This window comes from Artibeus jamaicensis, unplaced genomic scaffold (genome assembly GCF_021234435.1).
Source record: "Artibeus jamaicensis isolate MK-2021 breed Jamaican fruit bat unplaced genomic scaffold, CSHL_Jam_final scaffold_369, whole genome shotgun sequence".
NCBI classification, from domain to species: Eukaryota; Metazoa; Chordata; class Mammalia; order Chiroptera; family Phyllostomidae; genus Artibeus; species Artibeus jamaicensis.
The window spans coordinates 35,528,355-35,551,234 of record NW_026522042.1 but is presented as its reverse complement, the minus strand read 5'-3'; the positions used below and the strand labels follow the sequence as shown (position 1 = coordinate 35,551,234).

General features: G+C 38.9%; 1 protein-coding gene across 3 annotated transcripts in view; it reads left to right on the top strand.

Moving 5' to 3' along the window:
- PDE4D (phosphodiesterase 4D) overlaps positions 1 to 22,880 on the top strand; it is a 658,809-nt gene that overhangs the window by 136,587 nt on the left and 499,342 nt on the right. Inside the window, exon 1 of one of the 3 annotated variants that reach the window (XM_053657206.1) lies at positions 16,395 to 17,694. The exons of 1 other annotated variant lie outside the window; for it this stretch is intronic. In XM_053657206.1, coding sequence (XP_053513181.1) covers positions 17,648 to 17,694 — 47 coding nt within the window. In that variant the 5' untranslated portion in view covers positions 16,395 to 17,647. Of the gene's footprint in view, positions 1 to 16,394; positions 17,695 to 22,880 lie in introns of those variants that run through there. One more of the 3 variants, XM_053657209.1, reaches the window with a different exon arrangement.

Below are 22,880 nucleotides of genomic sequence, written 5' to 3'. Positions count from 1 at the left end.
GATGCCATTCAGACAATGGGATTTTAAAAAGCAGAGCCTCACCTGGCAGCATGCTCTCCCCGGAGCAAGGTATTCAAGTATCAGAGACCTGCCTTTGTGGGAAGAGAATTGATTATACCTTGGCCTATTCATCCAAAAGCCAAGATATGAGTAGTAAGATTACTAGAAGTATCTTCTTGGAGTATAAGAGACAATTATGATAGCTTAGGTCACTAGCTTTTAGTAATTCCAGCTGGTACTTTACAAATTAGCTATTTATTCTGCTGTTCTTATGAATGTGTTAGTCTGCAGACATATCATTGTTACAAATTAGTCACCTAGTGTTTCTCTGAAAGTGATTTAATGAGAGCACATGAGCATTATAATATGAGATAGCAAAATAGGTCCTTGCTTGATGCTTTAAATGGAATTCAGCATAAAATGATTTACTTGCCCAGGGGTTTTTGGCATACACTCCATCTCCTGTTTTCTGCGACTAGAATGCGGTCCCTGCCCTGGATGCTAGCAGTGCCGTAGAATATCGGAAACCTCTTGGGTTTCCCCAGGAACTCCAGGGGGAATCCAAGGCTAGTGATGAGTGATGGATTTGCAAACTGCACAGATGCTTTTTGTTTGGTTTTATTTACGTTTGTCATCACAGGTGTCATCACAACTGTTGATGCAGTTCAATATTGGTGATTACAACTTTGAGAATTAATTTAAACACCTCATTTTAACGTGGTTTTGTTGCAGATGAACTCACCCGCCAGTTATTCAAAAAAGAAAAAAGTGAGAAAACATAAGCTTTTTCTCTTCTAATTGAATTACCTATTGGGAGGTGTTTGGATTATAATCCCGGTAAACACTACATGGTGAGTGGTCTCAGTGCATTCTGGGCATGTTTGGAGCCCTCAACTCAATGGCTTAATATGAACCAGTAAGGAAGATGCATGGTCTTACGAAATGAAGTTTCAAAGTAGGCTGCTCCAGGGATGGTTGTTAAGAGGTTCGGACACAACATCCAGGCTTTGTTCTGTTGTCCTTTTGCGCAGACTGACTCCTCTCGCGGGCACGACAGGATGGCCCTAGCCAGGCACCAAGTCCAAAGGCAGAAAACGAAGCACCTTGTGTTTCTTTTTTTATGAAAACCTTCAGAAATCATCTCAGCTGACTTGCTTTTACATCTTTGGTTAGGTTTGGTTTTAAGACATAAACAAATTACTGGCCAGCAAATGAGATTAGACTGTTCAGGATTTACCCCTGGGCTGAGTATGGGGTCACCTTCTCTTGAGTACTTAGCTGCTTCCAAATATGGATTTCTGCAAAAATAATTGGGAATCTGCCAGTTAGAAAGAAGGGAGGGTGGATGGATATTGAGTAGATTACCAACAATGGTAAAGGAGCCGTGATGTTAATCAAATCATACCACTGTTAAAACTGAGGGTTCAGCAAAGGCGATAAGATACAACAGAAGCTGCACCCAAAAGTGAGGCGTGAATACTAATTCCAGTTTTCAGAACAGGTGGCCAAGAATCAGTTTCATAACTTTTCAGCCATTCACACAGGTACCTTTCACTCAGATGGAGACTCTGAAAGAGTTCAGAGGAAAAAGGAAGAGTAATTTACAAAAAGGTGTTTTGTTTTTCTTTTTGTTTTTAAGAAAGAGAAGTGGGTCGTGCTGTGAGCCCTGCCTTACTTTCCCACAGAGGGGGCTGCGCTAATCTCATTGACATTAAGCCAGGAGAAAGAGGCTTCAATGGTGGGATGTTTCCCCTGTGAACCAGATGTACATCACACTAGAGAGAGAGCTGGCCTTGAACCATTTTGTGTCCTTCCCAAGAGGACCATTTGGAAAAGGCACTTGGACTCCAACAGCAAGAATTTGCTGGGAGTTGGCCACTAGGAAACCAGGGGCTTGCTGGGGACTGATTAACCAGCAGCACTTTGAAAACAAAACTCTGAGTCACAGGATTTGCAGCCAGGGATCCCAGCAGGGATGCAGCTGATGAACCCACAAAAGTGCCCAAGAGACAAAGAGGAAGCTTTCAACATCTGCCAGGAATGCAAGATGCCATCTTATGACAATGCCAATTCAAGGGGAAAATATCCCTGTGTTTTTCAGTCTTTCTCTGTGCTCTCCACTCCAGAGCAGTCAGTACCAATAGGTGGCAAGTCAGGGTAGCAAAGAAGGGGGAACACAAACCTTACTCCCTGCCCCAACTGCTCACCTATTGTGGGCCCAGGTGAGAGCAGGGAGGAGATGTGAGTTAAATCAAGTCTGGAATTTTGGATTAGAGTTTGGGTTGGACATTCTAATTTCTGATAGAATTTGAGGTGATGGTTTAAAGTGAACATAAAGCTCTCTATTGCTTAAAAGTGCCCAGAAAAGTCACAAAAACTTTCTCCACAAATAAAACTTAGCAGGGCAGTGAGAAAACAAAATATAATGTGTTTTAAATACATACCACATGTCCTTATTTTCAATGGCTTTGTTATGATATTAACAGCTTTTCACAATTGTTTCAACTATCTGGACAGCACCACATCACCTTCATGTCCCCTCCCCCCAGCAGGTTTCTGCTTTCACTAAAATTTGAGAAATTACGTCCACCTTCCAACAAATTCTCTGACATTTAAAACACCTGCACTCCACTAGAAGCCTCTCAAAGATGATCTACAGTAAGTCATAAAAACCAAGGGAATTGGGAAAGTGAGTATTAACAGCAGTGCCTTTCTGTCCCACTTCCCTGTTTTTCACTTTCCCTTGTCTTCCTTCACCCCTTCCTCCCTTCAGACACCTTTGAACTAAGAGTCAGGACTGCCTCCTGCTCATTATAACCACCATCCATTGCATGAGCAGAGGCCACCGGGGACTCGGGGCTGCAGCGGCTGCTTGACCCTCCTCCTTCAGAGCAAAAATACTGAACCCCCAGCAGAACGCACAGCAGCAACCCCATCTCCAATGGCCTGTGCCTCTCATCAGTGAAAAATGAGAGGGAGAGAGGGAGAAAGGTGAGAAGTTACTTTATTTTGTGGGAAAAACTGAAGTTCTTTGATATCTTCATCCATTTTACAAACCTTGAGACTAAGAACAGCAAAGGAAATGGATCATGTTATATTCCACATTGAAGTCTTTCCCACTTATTATGTGATTTCTGTAGAGAAAAGTATAGGATAAATAGCTAGGCAATTGAATTTCCTATGAACATTTTTCTGTCTCACTCAGTTGGGGACTTGTGTTGTTTATATTTTGCCCATTTGTATCTATTAAGTGATCTGTATGGTGTATAGTGATGTTTTCAGGGATGGAATATGCCAATTATAGAGAGGCGGGCTAGTTGATAGTTTCGAGGGCTCAGCATTATGGATTCACTCCCACCTCAGAACATTAAAAACAGCAGAGCAGAGGGTGTGAAAACCTAGGACAGGTTATCTGTCTACAACGGTCACTAGGATTTAATAACCAGCCTCGAGTTCACTTTGCCCTTACATGCAAGGAATGTCCTACTTAATTATGTCACAATCGACATAAAACCATTATTCTAAAATATTGAGTTCTGGATTTAATGCATTATAAAACTTTTAAAAGTTTAAATGATCATTTTAAAACATCACAAGCTTGCCCTTTTTTCTTTCTAGAAGAATCATGACATTCAAGGACTAAATCCTCTTACTCCATGAAGCTCATAAAAATCATAGTATTCCCCTCACCTTTTATCAATCTCTTTCTTTTTTTCTGGGTTTTTTTTTGCCTCCTTATCTAAAAAGTTAACATTCAGTGAAGAAAGTGATGAAAACAGTTTGAGAAAAATAATAAGCTCACATTTGACTATTAAGTGTAACAGACATCAGTCAGAGAGAGAGAGAGAGCTGTCTCCAGAACCTCTGGATGTGTAGGGAGGTGTAGCTCCATTAATTGTTAGTTCCTGTGTGTGTGTGTTTAATTTAGGCCTCTTGACTGAGTAAGCATTAACTCAATTCATGCTAATTGACCATGGCTATTCAATATTACAATGTAGCATTAATTTTAAATTGCTTTTTTTTATTATTTAACTTTTTTTTATTGATTATGCCATTACAGTTGTTCTATTCCCCCCTTCATTCCCCTCTACCCTACCCCCCCATCCCCACCATTACCCCCACTTTAGTTTATGACCATGTGTCTCAAGTTCTTTAGATTCTATATTTCCCATACTATTCTTGCCCCCCCATCTATTTTCTATCTACTGTCTATGCTACTTATTTTCTGTACCTTCTCCCCCTTTCTCCTCCTCCCACTCTCCTGTTGCTAACCCTCCTTGAGATCTTCATTTCTATTTTTCCACTCCTGATCTAGCTGTCCTTTTAGTTTACTTTTGTTTTAGGTGTGGTTATTAATAACTGTGAGTTTGCTGTCCTTTCACTGTTCATGTTTTTTTAACTTCTTTTTCTTAGGTAAGTTCCTTTAACATTTCATATAATAAGGGCTTGGTGATGACGAACTCCTTGAATTTGATCTTATCTGAGAAGCACTTTATCTGTCCTTCCATTCTAAATGAAAGTTTTGCTGGATAGAGCAATCTTGGTTGTAGGTCTTTGGATTTCATGACTTGGAATACCTCTTTGCAGCCCCTTCTTGCCTGTAAGGTTTCTTTTGAGAAATCCGCTGACAGTCTGATGGGAACTCTTTTGTAGGTGACTGTCCCCTTATCTCTTGCTGCTTCTAGGATTCTCTCCTTCATTTTAGTCTTGGCTAATGTAATTATGATGTGCCTTGGTGTGTTTCTTCTTGGGTCCAACTTCTTTGGGACTCTCTGAGCTTCCTGGATTTCCTGGAAGTCTATTTCCTTTGCCAGATTGGGGAAATTCTCCTTTATTATTTGTTCAAATAAGTTTTCCACTGGTGGCTGTGCCTTTCCCCCTGCTGGTACCCCTATAATTCGGATGTTGGAGCGTTTAAAGATGTTCTGGAGGTTCCTAAGACTCTCATTTTTTTTGAATTCTTGCTTCTTGACTCTTTTCTGTTTGGCCATTATTTGCTTTTTGCTGGTCCACTCTATCGATCTGAGTGTCAGTTTCCTTTTCATCACTATTGGTTTCCTGTGCAATTCCATTCATTTCAACTAGTTTTGCCTTCATATGTTTCTCTAATTTGTGGCTATAATCAACCAGCTCTGTGAGGATCCTGATGACCAGTGTTTTAAACTGCGCGTCTGAGAGTTTTGCTATTTCTTCATAGCTTAGATTTATAGGCTCTGAGGCTTTGAGATCTTCTTGAGCCATTTTTGGCCTGTTTGCGTCCGTTAAGTATGAGGAGCGGAGCCTTGGACTCTCTGGTTGCTGGGTTGTGGTGCTGTATGTGGGGGCAGAGTCAGAGCATGGAAATGGCAGCACCCTCTGCTGTTTAGCCCAGCTGGGTGAGGAGAAGAACCTTAGGTAGTTCACCAGGGCAGGGCCACTCAGGTCGCTGGGTTATGAGGCTGTATGTGGAGGCAGGGTCAGAGGGGGGAAATGGCAGCACCCTCTGCTGCCCTTCGCAGCTGAGGCCTGCTGGGTCCCGCTGGGTCCCGTCTAACCACCCACTCCCTCCTGGTCTACCTGCACACGAATGTGAGACCACAGTCAAATCTCAGCCCTGCTCCTTCACTGGTTCCCCACAGTCGTTCACTGGGTCGCTCACTAGGTCCACCTGTTGCAATCCTGCGCCTGGGTTCTGCAGGCCTGGATTCCGCGCGCCTGAGTCCAAGTTTTCCTGTGCAACCCCGCTCCACCAGCTGCTGGTTTTGCCCCTCTGACTGGTCAGGCTGAAGAATTTGTTGTTATCAGACTTCCGAAAAGATCAATCTTCTGTGTTCTGGCTGTGTTTTCTGTTGCTAATATTTAGTTGACTCTAAACTTGGTTGTGTGAAAAAGCAAGGTGTCTCCACCTATGCCTCCATCTTGGCGGAAGTCCTAAATTGCTTTATTTTTAAAGGGAAGGAAAAGACTGACTTATCAATAGAAAAAATTCTTACGTGGTGACTTGTCTAGTCAAGATTTTGATTACAAGAGACTTATCTAAGAAAAAGAAGATTAAAAAGATGAACAGTGAAAGGACAGCAAACTCATGGTTATTAACAACCACACCTAAAACAAAAGCAAACTAAGAGGACAGCTAGATCAGGAGCAGAACCATAGAAATGAAGGTCACATGGAGGGTTAGCAACAGGGGAGTGGGAGAAAGAGAAGGGAAGAGAAGGTATAGAGAATAAGTAGCATAGACGGTAGGTGGAAAATAGCGGGGAGGGCAAGAATAGTATGGGAAGTATAAAATCTAAAGAACTTGAGACACGTGGTCATACACTAAAAGGGGGGAATAATGGGGGAGGGGGTGTGCAGGGTGGAGGGGAATGAAGGGGGGAAATAGAACAACTGTAATGGCATAATCAATAAAATATATTTTTAAAAAAGAAAAAAAAGATTTTGATTACAAGGGAAAGAAATTAACTCAGACAAGCTTCTGTAAAAAAAGGGGACTATAGTGATTATAAGAATACGAAATTCACAGAAACGGTATAACTGGGCCTTGTCAGTTTTGTAAAAGTTGAGAACTGAGGCAACTACTGCTTTCGTGGCCATCTAATCATCCATTTCCATTTGTCTCTGTACCCTTTGTCTCTCTGTAATTGCTATATTTTACTTAGATATCAGTTTGCACTTGACCCCAAATGGCAACTTCAGTCCCCAAATCTATATGACTTTTTAGTTTAAGCCCACCTGGAATTGGTTAGAGTCTCTGTTTTTCTTGTGGCCATCCACATTCCAACTGTAGAAAATTAATTTTGCTACGCAGTGAATGAATCAGGTGGTAGTGGGTCAAGTTTTTATACCTATTGCAATCAGGTTTTACAGAGTTAGAGTGTCGAGAAGGCAAGCACTTTAGAAGGAACTGTAAGCAGATGTAAATAACTATGTTTGGTTCAGTAATTTTTTATATATGATAATCATTGCAGTGAATACGTACTATGCACCAGAAACTATTCTAGGTCCCAGAGATGCAGCAGGGACAAGCAGACTGAAAAGTCCCAGTGTCCCTATAGAGTCCACATTCTAATAGTCTTTAACCATCAAAGGTAACTGGGATAAAAAAGGACTAGCAATGTCTCCATAAAGTAAACACAAAATGTCAAAGTACATGTGTATGTAATGCTTATATTATATATGTTTAATTTGCAAACATCATAGTCATATTAGCTTTCACTTCATTCTGTAACCGTCAGTCGTGTGTGAGTGTGCATAGGTGTGTACTGGATGCAGTAGGTTGGGTCTTTGGGTTTCACATGGCATCTGATTTGTAGACCTTGATGCAGCTTCTAACTTCCTATTAAAATGACTTTGAAAATACACCCATCCCACCAATTACAATTTAAGAGCCACTAAAACCCAGGTGTTAGAGTGATTCATTACCATAAAACATAAAGAGCCAATAATTAGATTAAAATCACAAATGGTAAGTCATCTATCCTATCCAATTCTGAAAGTAGGTAAACGTAATTTCTTAGACTTACCTGGACCAGAAAATATATACGCTACTATTATTGTATATGTGCGACAACCTTAAGTTTAAATATATATATATTAAATATATATAAGTTATATAAGAAATACATATATTTCCATAAAACATATATGAGTTATATATATAAGTTTAAATATATATACCAGCAAATACACATACACACACACACCAGCAAACACAAAGATGGATCAAAGTTAGGAGATATAAAATCTACATGTTTGCAAATACATATTTGAATTGGAGTAAAATAAATACACAATATTATCAAAATATGTGGTAAGATGATTTATTTTACAGGTAGAGATAACTTTAATGTCACATAGTTTCAACTCCAAATGAGTACGGTCTCTAGCCCCAGCCATAGTTTGCGTGGACATGGAAAAAGAATAAATCAGTTATTCATTTCAGTTTTTAAGACTCAGTATTGATTCATCTAATAATAATAGTGGAATGTTTGAACTATTGAGTATATAGCTTGAATCTGACTGCTCAGCTTAGAGGTTTGAGATCACATTTTTCAAAATCTATCCAAGGTTCTATCTGATACATACTAGAAACACGGATTTTTATGTTCTAAATATAGATATTAACTATGAATGACTATTCTTTCTTAATAAATAGTAAATATATTTTTCTTCACTGGTATGTTAATTTTGTACATTGGCATTGAGAAAATTAATCAGTTTAGAAATATGTAAGGTAAAAGATAAAAGTCCTTTTTCAATGAGGCTCACTTTTACTTTCTTATATCAGAGGTCACTAATTTGTCAATAGTTGGTATATATCCTTCTTGTTCTTTCCTCTACATTGTTATAAATGTAGATTTATATACACATAAATATTTAAATTGATTAATTCATATTAGAGATATTATTCTGCAAACCTAAGGGGTTTTTTTCACCTACCAACATTTCAGATATTATTCAAGTTATTCTTAGGAATCTATAATATTCCATAAATATGGGTATATTTTGAAGCTGGGCCTTATTTTACTACATAAGAAATATTTGGACTCTTATAAGTCTGGGAGTTTCCATGTGCTACTGAGATAAATATGATATAAAACCTTTAGAAAAGTTTAAGGTAAAAATGATATATAATTTCACTTCAGAAGGGACTTTCAACATTATCTCATTAGTTTTCTTCTTTTATTTTTCCATTTTAATTTAATGAAATTGCTTACTGAGTGAAAATCTGTATTTTATTCCATTTTCTAATAAGTGGATTTAAAGTATATGTGAACATTTAAAGAACTCTCTTCACACTACAAGGTATTTTTTTAATAATTTACCCCACCAAGTTAAAAATTATAATAACCTATGAATTTGCTATTATTTCTATGTTACAGATAAAGAAATTGGGTCTCATAGAGGTTCACTGAGTTGTATGAAAATTATACAAAAAGTAAGAGGCAGAACCTGAAATTAATGGCTCACCTTTTGAGACTCCAAGACAAAATGCAAATTCAACTTTGCTTCTTCAAACTTGCTGTGGATTTTTTTCCACATTTGATTTTTGAATAAATATGAAGTGCTTTCTTTGTATTCTAGCATTAGGTATTCTCGCATTTCTACCTCCATAAATATTAAAAGTGGAAATTAGGAACCATTCTAAATAATACCAATTATGGGATGTATTGTGTTTCATGATATGCAATTTGTTCTTGTAAATTCACTTATTTATTATTTAAAATATGACTTAAGTTGAGGCCACAGAAACCAAAATGGCATGTTATATTAGATAAACCAAGAAAATTTCCAACAAAGCATCTGTTGGTTTTAGGGGATCAAAACAAGTGTTTAGTAAATATCTTTTTTACTTTTCAGTTGTGGTTGTGTCCTTGGTTATAAGGATATGTAGAAACTGAACGTGCTAGCAACCTGCTAAACCATGACACAGCTTCCTGACTCTTAGCGACTGCAACCATGGCTTCCTGGAGAGTGCCTCTCATTTCAGTTAGAAATGTGCTGAACAGCATGCCTTCAGATTTTGCTAGAACTTGCCAGAAGTGGAAAGTCATCACTATCAGCATGGTCATTAGTTAACATTTACTGAGTGCCAACGTTGTTTTTGGTGTTATAAACACACAGAAGGAGGCACTGTTCCTTCCATAGGGATGGGTTTTCTGTAAGGGTGGGAAAGAAAACTTGAACTTGAATGTTCTTTTCCTGCTGGGAGGTAGGAGTGGGGAATATGCAGTTATCTCAAGTCTTATTCTACATATTGGAGTGCCGCTCTCACCTGTTTATTAATTGATGATATATGTAATACAACAAAGCAAAAAGGCATGTATTTACCCATAATGCACATACATATGCAAAAAGTACACATATTTTAAATATTGCTTTGTTGGCTTTAGGTAAAAAAGTCATATGCCCCAAGATATCCAAGTGCCTATAGCTACTATTTCCCAAGATGGAACAAATTTATACAACTAATAGAGAAAATATGTCTTAAAAATATATAGAGTTATTTGTAAATGTAAGCATATTTATACAAAACCAACATGTAGCACACAGGGACCAAATGTTTTCATTTGAAAAGGAAGAGACGAATGTTATCCAGCCTCTTGAAAGAATGGGCCACTTTACTAAAATACCGAAACTGACAATTACTTAAAAATTATTTTAAGCCCTGGTTGGTGTAGCTCAGTGGATTGAGCACGGGCCTGTGAACCAAACAATCGCGGTTCAATTCCCTGTCAGGGCACATGCCTGGGTTGCAGGCCAGTTCCCAGCAGGGGGCGCATGAGAGGCAACCATACATTGATATTTCTCTCCCTCTCTCCTTCCCTTCCCCTCTAAAGATAAATTTTTAAAAAATTATTTTTAAATTACCGCTTATGTCTTTTTCATATATAAATCTAGACGAGTTTTAATTTTATTTTGTGTGAGTTATTCGAGAGGCAATCGTCAATATTACCTATTGGTTATAGCGAAATGTGGTAGGTGACAGGAAGACCTACCTTAACTTAGCCCAGTGGTTCTAATGTTTGGGCCGGGACCTGCAGCATCGGCACCAAGTGGGGACTTGTGACAAATGCAAAACCTTGGGTGTCTTCCAGGACCTGCTGAATAAGAAACTTTAGGAATGACTCTGAATGACCCATGTTCTCACAAGCCCTCCACATGATTTGGTTGCATGGTGAAGTTTGAGAGGCGCTGATTTAGAGAATCAGATACTTTTGGGGGTAACATTTCTTTGTTACCCTCTTTGTTCTTATATTGAGTTAGTTTTGGCTCTCATTATTTTTTCCTTCTTTCTACTTTCTGTTTATCTTTTTTTCTTTTTAGTTTCTTCTACTTCTGTGTATCTTTCTTAGGTGTACACTTAAATTTAAGTCTTTATTTCTAAAATAAGGATCTAGGTCTTTAAATTTTCTTTTAGAATTTATTCAAATTCAAAAAAGGCAATATGTGAATTACTGATTTTGCTGTATTCCTACGGGTTTCCAAATATGGTGTTTGTGTTACTCATTTATAAATGTTTTTAATTTCTACTCTATCTTCTTTGACCTATTTTCAGAAGTTTTTCTTTAATTTCTTAATATAGAGACTTTTATCTTTTTGTTATTTCATCGTCTTTTTTTAATGAGTGTGTTTTGTATAATATTTTTATAAAATGTAAAGACTTGCTTTATGTTACTTTTTTATAAGAACTCCTCTTGACCTTGAAAAGAATGTAAATTTTCTAGTCACTGGATCAATTTTAGGTATGTCCAGTAAGTTAGGCTTGTTTGTTGTGTTGTTCTAATCCTTATTTAGCTAAGGTTGTTTTGCAGTTTTGTTGTTGTTGTTTACTTGTCATATTTCTTGTTTGAGAAAGTCATGGCGAGCTCTTCCCCTTCCACATCTTATGATTGTCATTTGAGATCTTCTTCTTGCAGTTCTGGCAATATTTGCTATTATTATTATTATTATTATTATTATTATTATTATTTTGAGGCATATAAGTTTTGAAATGTAGTAATTTATTTCTGTACTGAACCTTTTAATCTTGATATTGTGATATGTCCTTAATAATGCTGTGGTCAGAGAATGTCTTTTGTCTGAAATGAATATAACTACTCCATCTATCTTTTGCTTATTAGTTTCCTAGAATTCTTTTTTATTTATTTATTTTTTAATTTTGCAAAACTGCTTTATTCATACACATTCTGTGGTATTTATAACCCCAGGACTAGGAGCTCATTTCAACACAAGTTAAATTGAAAGTTGACTCTGGAAATGCATCCTGTTTTCTTTTTTTTTTCCTTTTTTAAAATTTAATTATTGTTCAAGTACAGTTTTCTGTATTTTACTCCCATCCCAGCCCACCCCTCCAATGCTCCCCACCTCCCTCCCATTCCCGCCCCCAGCCTTAGTTTTTGTCCATGTGTCCTTTATACTTGTTCCTGGGAATCCTTCCCCTTTTCCCCTGAAAGTCTCTCCCCTCTCCCCTCCACTCCCTGTCAGCCTGTTTCCTAGAATTCTTTTTCCATATGTAAAAGTAAGTTAAATCTACTTTAAAAAAAATTTTTTTTAATGAAAGTGAAACTCTGGGACTCAATGCATTAAGTAATTAAATCCTTTGTATCGGGTAAGTGATAAAAGTTTATGAAACACCCAAGTTCAGAAACCAGGGTGTGTCTTCATTGTGCCATTATGCTTGCATCCGCAAAAGCTATAACTTAATCATTTGTGTTTTACCCATTGTAAAGGAAGCCATATAAATTGAAGGGGTTTGAAGAGAATAAAGTCTTGAAACTGACTATACAAAGATAAGAATTTGCTTAGAAAGTGTTAACTTCTTATTCCTGCTCTTATGTTTTTGTAAGCAATTTTCATAAGAACCAGACTGCCTTTTTCAAACCAAACCTTGAAATAAAACAGGTAAAAGCAGCCTAGGGGCTCTGAAACCTCACAAGGTACCCGGCCCTCCCTTGGCTCTGCAGTTGTACTGAGACAGGTTTGCAAAACCAGAAGGCTCCAGGAACTTTGTTTGAAAACCATCCCCTGTACAAACGTAACTTGCTAGCCATGTAGAGAAAGACTTTGATTATTGGAAAAGGGCATGTAGACACTGACTAGTACGGTAATACAACTCTGATTCTGAGTTGCCTGAAAATAAATAATCTTTCATTCAAATGTTGATTCAGGTATTATGGTTTGATCCAAGTTTGTAGTTCTTACATTATCAATGAAGTGATATTTTGTTTATTTTTTAAAGATTTTATTTATTTTTAGAGACAGAGGAAAGGAGGGAGAAAGAGAGGGAGAGAAATATCAATGTGCAGTTGCCTCTCTGGCGCCCCCATCTGGGGACCTGACTGGGAATGGAACCAGCAACCCTTTGGTTCACAGTTGGGTGCTCAACCCACTAAGACACACCAGCCAGGGCTGTTTATTTTTTTTATATCAGTCTCATATGAGGATGGTTAATTTGAGTCCATCCCTAAAAGACTGATTACTCTAATGCTTGCTGTGGGATTAAAAATTTTTTTTTTAGATTTTATTTGCTTGTTTTTAGAGAGGTGAAGGGAGGGAGAAAGAGGGAAAGAAACATCAATGTGTGGTTGCCTCTGGCATGCCCCCAACAGGGAATGCTGGCTTGCAACCCAGGCATGTGCCGGAGACTGGGAATCGAACCGGCGACCCTTCAGTTCACAATCTAGCACTCAATCCACTGAGCCACACCAACCAGGGTGGGATTAAAATTTTTAAAAAGAGACAAAGGCCACCCTTTATGCTACTGGAACTGAAGCTATACCATGATTATAGCAACCTCGCCAAGTTGGCGACAGTCTATATGGTATCTTGCGAGTAATTAGCACTCCTTTACTGATTGAAGCGATGGGGCTGGGATCAGCTATGAGTAATCTTTTCTGCTTGTTCCTAACATTTCTTAGAAGATGATTACCTTTTCCAAAAAAAAACTGTATTACCCTACTCCATCAACATGTTTCATCTTTAAAAACTTGTTTTTTTAGTTACAAAATTATTAATTCTGCCCAGCTGTGGTTTCAAGACCACACACTTGTAAAATATTAAGTCTGGTGAAGCATCAGTTTGTAGCATAGTGGCCAAAACTCTGAAGACCCTACTTCTAATATACATGAAATTAAAATGCCATAACTAAGCTATTTCCATTCTCTAATCAAGTCCATTCTTTTATATAGGTTGCCTTGAGTTTTCAAAATACTCAATTTAGGATTGTTTATGGATGTGTAGTCTTGGTCCCCTGAACTGTGAAATAAATTATGTTTTTCTTTGTTATCCCAAAGGCAGACATTTAGCCTTTCTACTATTTATCATAATTTCTCAGTTGCATGTCCTTTCATTCTAATTTGTTACACCTTACTCTAGATGGTTGCATATGTAAAAACAGAAATAAAAAGCCAAGAAATGTTCACTTTAAAAATACTCAATTGAGGCCCTGGCTGGCGTAGCTCAGTGGATTGAGTGCAGGCTTGCAAACCAAAGGATTGCGGGTTCGATTCCCAGTCAGGGCACATGCCTGGGTTGCAGGCCGGTTCCCTGCAGGCCAGTTCCCAGCAGGGGACGCACAAAAGGCAACCATACATTGATGTTTCTCTCCCTCTCTCCTTCCCCCCTTCCCTTCTAAAGATAAAGAAATAAAATCTTTAAAAAAAAAATACTCAGTTGAAATTTCCTCTTGGTTTAAATATATTTTAATTTTACATCTCCTTTACTAATCTAATGCCTAAATCATTCATTTGTTTATTTTTTATTTGTAAAGTGCTTCACTTGTATTATTTCCCACAATACAGATGTGGCAGACAAGTGCGGGACTCTGTGTAGCACTGGAGGTAACTTCAGAGATACTCTCGGTGTCCCATCTCCCACATGGCATGTGAACAGAGAAGAACAGAATGGACTAAAAATATTTAAAGTTTCAAATAATTCATATCTATTATAAGAGGAACTAAATTTCTACATAATTTTTTAAAAATCTGTATATATGATAGTTTTCTGGGAGCCTTACTCTTTTATAGAGTGTAAGAACTATCGATTTTGAAATAGGTTGATGTCCATCATCATACCATCGTCATCAAAGAGCACTAACCTGTGAAATAATCTGAATTCTTTCTAGATCTACTGCTAACATGATGCATTATGATGAACAAATAATATCTTTCTGGAGATTCATTTTCAAGATTGTCACAATCAGTGTCACACTCTCCTCAGCCTGATTCTGTAAGGCTAAAATAAAATACCTGTAAAGATGACTTTTCAGAAAGCACAACACTTGTGCAAGGTGGCATCATTACTGTGGAGGGGCCACGATATGGTGGTAATGCATGCAGACTCTGGAGACAGACTTCCTCTGTTCAAATCGTGACTTTTATTAGATGTTGACCTTGGACAAGCTACTTTACCTCTGCATGTCTCAAATTCCTCAATGGTAAACAGACCTAGTAGCAATTTTTACCTCATAGTGTTGTTGTGAGGATTAAATAAGATTATAATGTAAAGCACTTAGCACAGGGCCCGAGATACGTTAAGTGTTCCTTGCCCTTAAATAGTAATATTTAAATATATAATACAGTATCAAATTTTGAACCACTCTGCAATTGCTTGATTCAGAGCACTCAAAGCTTATTAAACAAAATTCAGACTGAAATTTTCTGATTCAGATCACAAATGCCCTTATGGAAGAGATTTATTCCTTTTAGAAAGAGGAGGTCGCAAGGACACTGCCTGGGCTACCGGAGATACCAACAAATATTTGCAAGTTCCTTTTAAGCTGTGGGAACATCTTTCTGAACCTGTAAGTTCCAACTGCTTTTAAAGGAATCACTTGATTCTTCCTTCTCCCAGAAATACTTCCATCAGCATCGTATCATCATTCAATTAAATGAAAACTTCCCAAATCATGGCAGTTTTCAAGACTAAATTTATTTATACCTTGTTTTGAATTTATGGGAAATCCACCCCCACCTTAGCCCTACCTCTGAGTGATATTTCCTCCATGACAGGGCCTCACTGGGGAAATTCTAACTGAAGATAACAGCATGGTGTATTAAATGTTGCCAGTATTCCATTTAATATTAAGCAATTGCACGGCAAGCTGTTTAAATACCTAAGTTAAAAGTGATACATTAATATTGAGTACACTGCCACTGTATAAAGTCCATTCTCCTAATGATTTCCAAAAAGCACCATTTAAGTGCCAACCTACTATTACAAGAGTTTACTATTTTATTCTTGCTCCAAAATGGCATCAACAATGATGGGGTGCTTTCAGGGGATTGTTGAACAGAATTTTTGCAACAAAAGAGCAAGCTTGGGGAACAGCAAAATATCAACAGTAGTAATTGCGTTAGCACTCCTCAAAGCCACACACCCCTCATCAAACAAGCGGCTTTAAAGCATGCGCAATCGCAACCGAAGTGTAACTGACTTCCGCACAACTGGCAGATTTCCTGTCCAAAAATTACCGTGTGGTCATCTGTAGCTGAGTGGTTACAAATCATCAAGTTAGTAAGATATCCCCAACCCAATATATCTGTTTTTTAAAAAAAATGAAAAGGAAAAGCAGTCAAAGTGACCAAACCTTGTCATCTGCCAATTATCTGTGACTTCTTTTATTCCTTTTCTTTTCATTGGGAAAGAAAGGAAAAACAAAAGCAAACTAAAACACTCTCTCCATAATATCTGTGTGTTCAAAGTGGCGAGTCCCCGTGAGCTTATTTACAGCTTTTTTTGTTCTTTGCTTTGCTTGTCTTGCCTGCTAATTTCTTGCTGGAGGAAATCAGCGCTTTCAGGACGTGCTGTTTCTTTAACCCCTTGGACTGGCTCCTCCTTGGAGGCTAGCGAGGCGTGCTGCAGTGTCTGGGAACCCACCTAGAGGGCCCCCTTGACGCCAGCACATCCCCTGTCAGGCAGCAGTCTGCAGCCGGTAGGGCTGCTGCAGAGTTAATGTACAGTACCACGGAGCCTGCAAGTGTCCTGAGCTGCTCAGAGCGGCACAGCCCAGGACAGACAAGGCGGCTGCGACGACTCCAAGGGTTCTGCTGGAAATTCGGCGCTGGGGGACCCCAGCAGGAGCCTGTTGCCATTGTGTTTTAAAAGCATGCAAGGTCTGTATGGCTTGGGCATGAGAATCTTTCAGAAGATGTCAGCACCAGAGTAAATGACACCTATTGGGGAATTGAATAGGGGACAAAAAAGAGAGAGTAAAGAGAGAGAAGAAAGACAGCGGGAAAGAAATTCTTAGACAACGTCTGACTCGCAGCTGTGAAATTCATTCTCTTAACAAGGCAAAATATGAAAAGCCCGCACGTGGGCTTGATAACAAATTAAAGGGGTTTCTGCAGCAAAAGGATCAATAGCTTAGTCATTTTACTTAAAGAGAGCAGACAGCCTTACTATGGGGTTAGGCAGCTGAAATGAAATTTTCTTCATGACAGCACCTTCCGAAGTCATAATGGTAACTGATGGTATTCCTGCCCTGCAAAGCAGAAATTGTTCATTGCCTTCCTACCTTTGCAGTTGAAAACCAGCAATTCTGAGATTTGGGGAAGAAGTTGGCTTTGATTATACATGGTTTCTAGCCCCTCTGCCCAGGTCTTTGTCCGACACGTCTCAGAAGGCAGCACTGCGTTAAAGTGACCACACATGAATATGTGCCTAAGAAAGAAGAAAAAGCAACATTCATTTCTAAAGGACAGCATGGCAAAGCAACCTGAAGTTTTTCACTTCCCTTCTCATACGTCTTTAACAAGGATAACAAGAAACTGTCTTTTGACTCCCTTTTTTCCACATTCCAGAGTCCTTCTTGCAAGGATGCATTAATTTACATTCTAGGCAGTTGGATTTTTACCAGGACAGTATTTGCCACCATTTAGGATAAACGAATTGAACTGGTTATTTTAGTGTTTTGACTAATTAGGGGAACCTAAATGGATGGACTCCTACCTGCAGTGCTCTGTGATGTTTCTTTCTTCAAATCCTGGAAGGGCTTTTGTTGTTGCTATTTGCTTTGGGGGGGTATTTTTTGGAATTCAATACTTGTTGCAATAATTGCCCATGATAGCTGCTCAAACAGGAGAGTTGGAATTCATCTGTGAAAATCACTACATGTAACATAAGAGACAAGGAAAATATTGATGAGAGAAGACCTGCAAATATGATGCACGTGAATAACTTCCCCTTTAGAAGGCATTCCTGGATATGGTGAGTAATCAATACCCCCTTCACTTTGTACAACTCGGAATTATAAAATTCCATGACAAGTGCCAGAGGCAGATTTATCTTGAACAGGAATATTGGTATCAAGTGAGGATGAACAGTAAAACATGCTTAAGATGAAATATTGCCTGAGAAGTAATGGTTATGCAATAACAAATTAGTTGTTAATATAAAAGCATCCCCAAATAAAAGTCAACTATGAGTACATTTGCAATGGCTAACATTTCATAGAGGAAAAAAATCCCACAACAACTTTGTGAATGGCAACTATTTAACTAATAATAAATAAAAGAAAAAGGGAGGTTTGGGATTTGTTTTTGCTCTCTTGCTTTCTTTTATTTGAAATCCCCTGGGGAAGGACACATTTATTTCTGATATCTAACATCAATTTGCCTGGCCTTAGGTCTTTCTGAATTTCTGAAAGAAGGTTAAGGGAAAACTTAGAATGTTGACTCAATTTTTAAATAATACTAAGATGCATTGGTGCCTCACATTTAAGGAATATTTTAACTGTTCAAGAAATATTTCTACCAGGAAGAAGTAATTAAATAGAACTCGATAACACATGCATCATGAAGTGTGCAGGCTCTCACAGAACTTGCATAGTGCGTTGATTTTGCTCATGTATTAAGGTTCCATATGATGTATTAAGGCCCCTGGACATGTGACATCATATACCATTCTTATTATTAGAGTTTATGACTGAACACATATAAGAATTAATTGGTGAAGGTATTATAAGGACAAAGCTCATTATTAAAAATTGCTTGGTTTTTTTTTTATCAGACTTTTCAGTTAGGGGAGACTGGGCTCACTCTCCCCCAGTAGAAACTTTGTGAATCCATGATAAAGGCACAGTTCATGGTTTATGGCTGCTGACATGGTTTGTTTGGGGTACTGCAATGTGCCTACTTTTGAAAGTGTATTTCCCAAGTACATTTTTTGTCTGGCCTCAGGATAAGTAACAGACCTTAAAATACAGGTTTCTGAGGTTTGTCCAGTTGCTTTTATGACAGTGTCTCCAGTGGAAGCTTTCTGCTATCTTAAGGCTCCACCAAAATCACTTGCTGGTTTGTTGGTTGTTTCGGCTTGTTTGCTACAGATCAGTAACACAGGAGGGTGGGTGACATCCTCCGTCAGTCTGGGCAGGTGCTCACATTCTGTCAACACCAGATCCATCCAGGATTGAGGCTGTGGCGTATCTTCTTTCTCTGGCGTCCAGAGCCACCATCCCCACGCTCCAGTGTGCTTGGGAGGGAGTCTGGGTGACATGCCTGCAAGCCTCAGTGGCCCACTTCCAAGTGCATCACCAGAGTTCCCGACTCGGTGGGAGGTTTGGTGCTGGTGCCTTGCTGGTCCTGACGGTGGGGGTCAGGCATCAGCTGTTAAGGTTCTGGTAATTCTTACAGATACATTCACATAAATAGTCTTTAACCCTCAGGCTGAGAGGGCCTGGAAACAGGCCCTGGCACACAGTAGGCATTTATCATATGTATTTTTTCTATTCCTTATGCCTTAACCAAGGTTAATTTTGTACCTATTAAGATTCATTTGAGAGAAAATTTCCATTATCATTTCTCTGAAGTATATCTTGCCATAAAGCAACAGTTTTTGTTCTGCGTAAGCTCTGTGGTTTGGGTCCATTTGTTTATGCTTCAATAGGATGCCTGCACTCTGTGAATGCCTACCATTATAACCACCTATTATTTTGTTGCATTTACCTCACCTCTACTTTTGACTGGAAAGAAACAAACTATTCAACTCCAGAGTTTTTGAAAGAATGCAAATGTGCTTATTCATGCTTCTCTAGATTTGTAATATATACGTTTGAAAGCTGCAGAGGGAAGTTGAGAGTCCTGGTGGTTTTCTTTTGTGCCTGAAGGGTAGGAAACCCTTGGAGCATTTCACGGCCTGATGTGCCAGTTCATTGTTGTCGTGACCAGACTGAGCCAAGGTGGGGTGTGGGTGCTCTGTGCATCTTCTTACCTGGGCCCCTTAAAAAGATTCAGGAGTAAGACATGGAACTCGAAGGAGGTGGTGGTTTTTTCCAGGTGACCCAGTTAATGTTGGGCTTGGTTCTCGACTTCACCAGTTGTTGTTGTTCTCTTATTTATAACCTCACCTTTCAATACTGCAGTAAGAGCTTCTAGGTGTTTGTTGACAGAAAGCCTTCTTTTCCTTTGTCCCAGGGTGAGAGTCCCTGATGGATTAAATTCCATGCTCATGAATTATCATGCTAAGGAGCAAGGACTTGCCAAGTTGTTTTCCTTTTCATTTCCAAAGACTCCCTTTCCTCATTCTCACGTGCAGGGGTTTTTTCCCCCATAAAGGGGCAGATCAGAAGTTGGCGAAAGACCGATCAATGCTAGGGAAGAATAAACATTTTAAAAGAGATGCTTGTTTCCCGAGCTCTAGCTCATCTCTACGAAGGCTCCCAACACTTTGGGTAGGCAGGACACAGAGGAACATGTTTTTTTTTTTTCTTTTCTGCTTTTTGAGAAGCAGGAAGGAGGGGAAATTGAGATATAGGGGATCTAGAGTCATCTTCCAAAGTTGATCAGAGGTAATGATTCAAATTGAAGCCTATGTACAGCGTCCCCACTTGGACTCTCATCCTCCTGCCCTGGGGCTGGCCGTGTTGGCAATTGAGCAATAGCATTACAAATCCATTGTTTATTGGTTACAAGTTAAAGTTAATAAGTGGTCTGATTACTTGTCTTAATAGAACACTACCCCTTGAGTGCTAAAAAAGTGGTGTGAAGAATGTGCTTTTCTTGTTTAAAGCTACATTAGAAATATTTACTGGAGGATTTTATTGCAAAGGCTTCTTTCTATTACACTTTTCAACCTTTTCACTGCCAAGCCAAACAAAGATAAGGGTTTGCCTCACTAGGTAAATAAGGACTATATAGATCTTCTTATTTTTCATTCTGACTAGTAGTGAGAATATAGTGGTAGCCTAGGAACTTGGGATCAGATCTCGGATGGCTGGAAAAAGAGAAATGCATGTCAGCTTTCTAGGAATGTAAATTTCATTTAGTAGCAGTTAAGATGACTCTCTAGAAGTGTGATGACATGGGATTCTATGCACGGGGCTATCGAACATGACATAACATAGTGTGCCTAACATATGTTTGGGACTTTTTGCCTTACTTAAAAGACATACAACAACTTTGTATAAAAATGCTATATTTCATGCCAGAAACACCAGGGCCATGTGGGATGCATCTATATTTTTAAGTTTACATTTATAAAACTTGAGAGAGCATTTTATTTAAATACCTTTGCATCCTTTTTATGATGGATTCAAACGACACGGAGAGAAGACCGTGGGGGCAGAAACAGAAGGCGTGTCTGTCCAGTGCTGCGCTCAGCGCGCTCCTCTGGGGAACCCGAGGAGCATGTGGGAGCAGTGGAGGTGGATGGTGCTTGACTCCTTTACTTCTTTGTCACTTATACCCTTCCATTTATTAAAGCTCACTCACCTAAATGCTTTAATCAAACTCTCTTGGTGGCTGAGAGGTGACTTGGATCAAGAGGCAAAATAGGGTGATTCTGTACCATTGCTCAACATTGAGACACCTCCTTCCTTTGTCTAGGCTGCCCACAGCTTTGCACTGGACTTTCCTTTCCAGGTTCCTGATAGGGTTTAACCTAACAAGTCAGTTTGGTTGTTTCCTCCAGAGACCAAGGGTTCAACTAGTTTACTAACCCATTTTGCTTTGTTTTCTTTGGTCAAAATCCTTTATGGAATAAAGCAGGATATAAATCGATATATTAATAATATCATATGCATGTGTGTATTTTTTCATATATCTCTTCAGTAACAAATTCAATGAATTACATAATCAGAGAAAGGCAAGATGGCCTACTTCTTAGTAAAAGATAATCCTTCTTATCTTGCCTCTCAAAGTTTCATCTTCTAAGCTTTCTGCTCTTCCTATATTGAAACTGTAGGAACTCAACCCAGAATTGCATTTTTCAGACTTTATATTTTTGCTGATAAAACAACTTCACTTCTCCTATGAGAATTTTAGTGGGTTGGGGACACACTGAATGTGATGCTTGTGCAATGCATTGAAGGACAGAACGTATTATGTCTCGTGCCGGATAAGGGAGCTCTGCCCATTGGGGTCAACGTAAAACCCTGCCATTGTCCACTTGTCTTCTTATGCAACCTCAGGTTATCGCCCAGCTGGCTTCAGTGCCATCTCTTCCTCCAAGGGACAAAAATCCCCTGCAGTTTTCGAATACAGATACCAAATTCTAAGCCTGACTCTGAATTTCTGTTGTGGCTACCTACAATTTACTTGGAAGCATGATAAAGTTTAGGTAGAGTTCATAATTATAAAGTCTCATCTTGTTCACAGATCTCTGGGGTTCAATGTACAGGCAGTCACTGTTTAAGACAGAAGTTCAGGTTTAGATAGAATACGGTGAAGACTTTCCTTCAGATGGAATACTGATCTCGTTAAACATATCATTGTTCTCTCGGCTCTCTGTTTCACTGCCGAGTATTGCCTCTAGCTGTATCCCCCTTAATTTCTTTTAGTAATATCTTACAGTTTTAAGATGAAAATAAAAATATATATTTTTGTTTTCATTTTAAAAATTGATTAAGAAGTGGTATGCCAGAAGAGAAAAGTTGCCATCTGTAACATGAGTGTTCTGACAACTTTGGAGATTAAATATAACTTTCAGTCCCAACCAGCTTTCCTCGGTAGTAAAACCATCCACTTCGGATTGCTGACAGGATACATCTTCAATGGGCTAAGTGGGTGGCCCAACCCAGGGAGGTTTCAGACAATTCCTACAAAATGAAAAAAGGAAGAAAATGTTCTCTGTCATGTGAAAATGATTAACTAGGAATTTGGGATGTTTTTCTTCGATTAAATGATTTACTTTCAAACTCCTAGTTCCTGCGCTCCTTTGAGCTGTTACTATGTCACATCCACTCATGCTATGGTACTCAGATTCCAAGGGGAAGGCAAGGCAAGTGAGAAAAAAAATAGTCCAGAACTCTGGGAGAAGAACGAATCAAGAAGAGAACTTAACTAGTTGTGCACTTGCCACCTTCCTTTTTCCCTCCCCTCACCCCTCCTGCCCTCCCCACTCCCCCTCCTCTTCCCACTCTCTCTTTCAACAATAACCACTTGACCTCTTCATTCCCC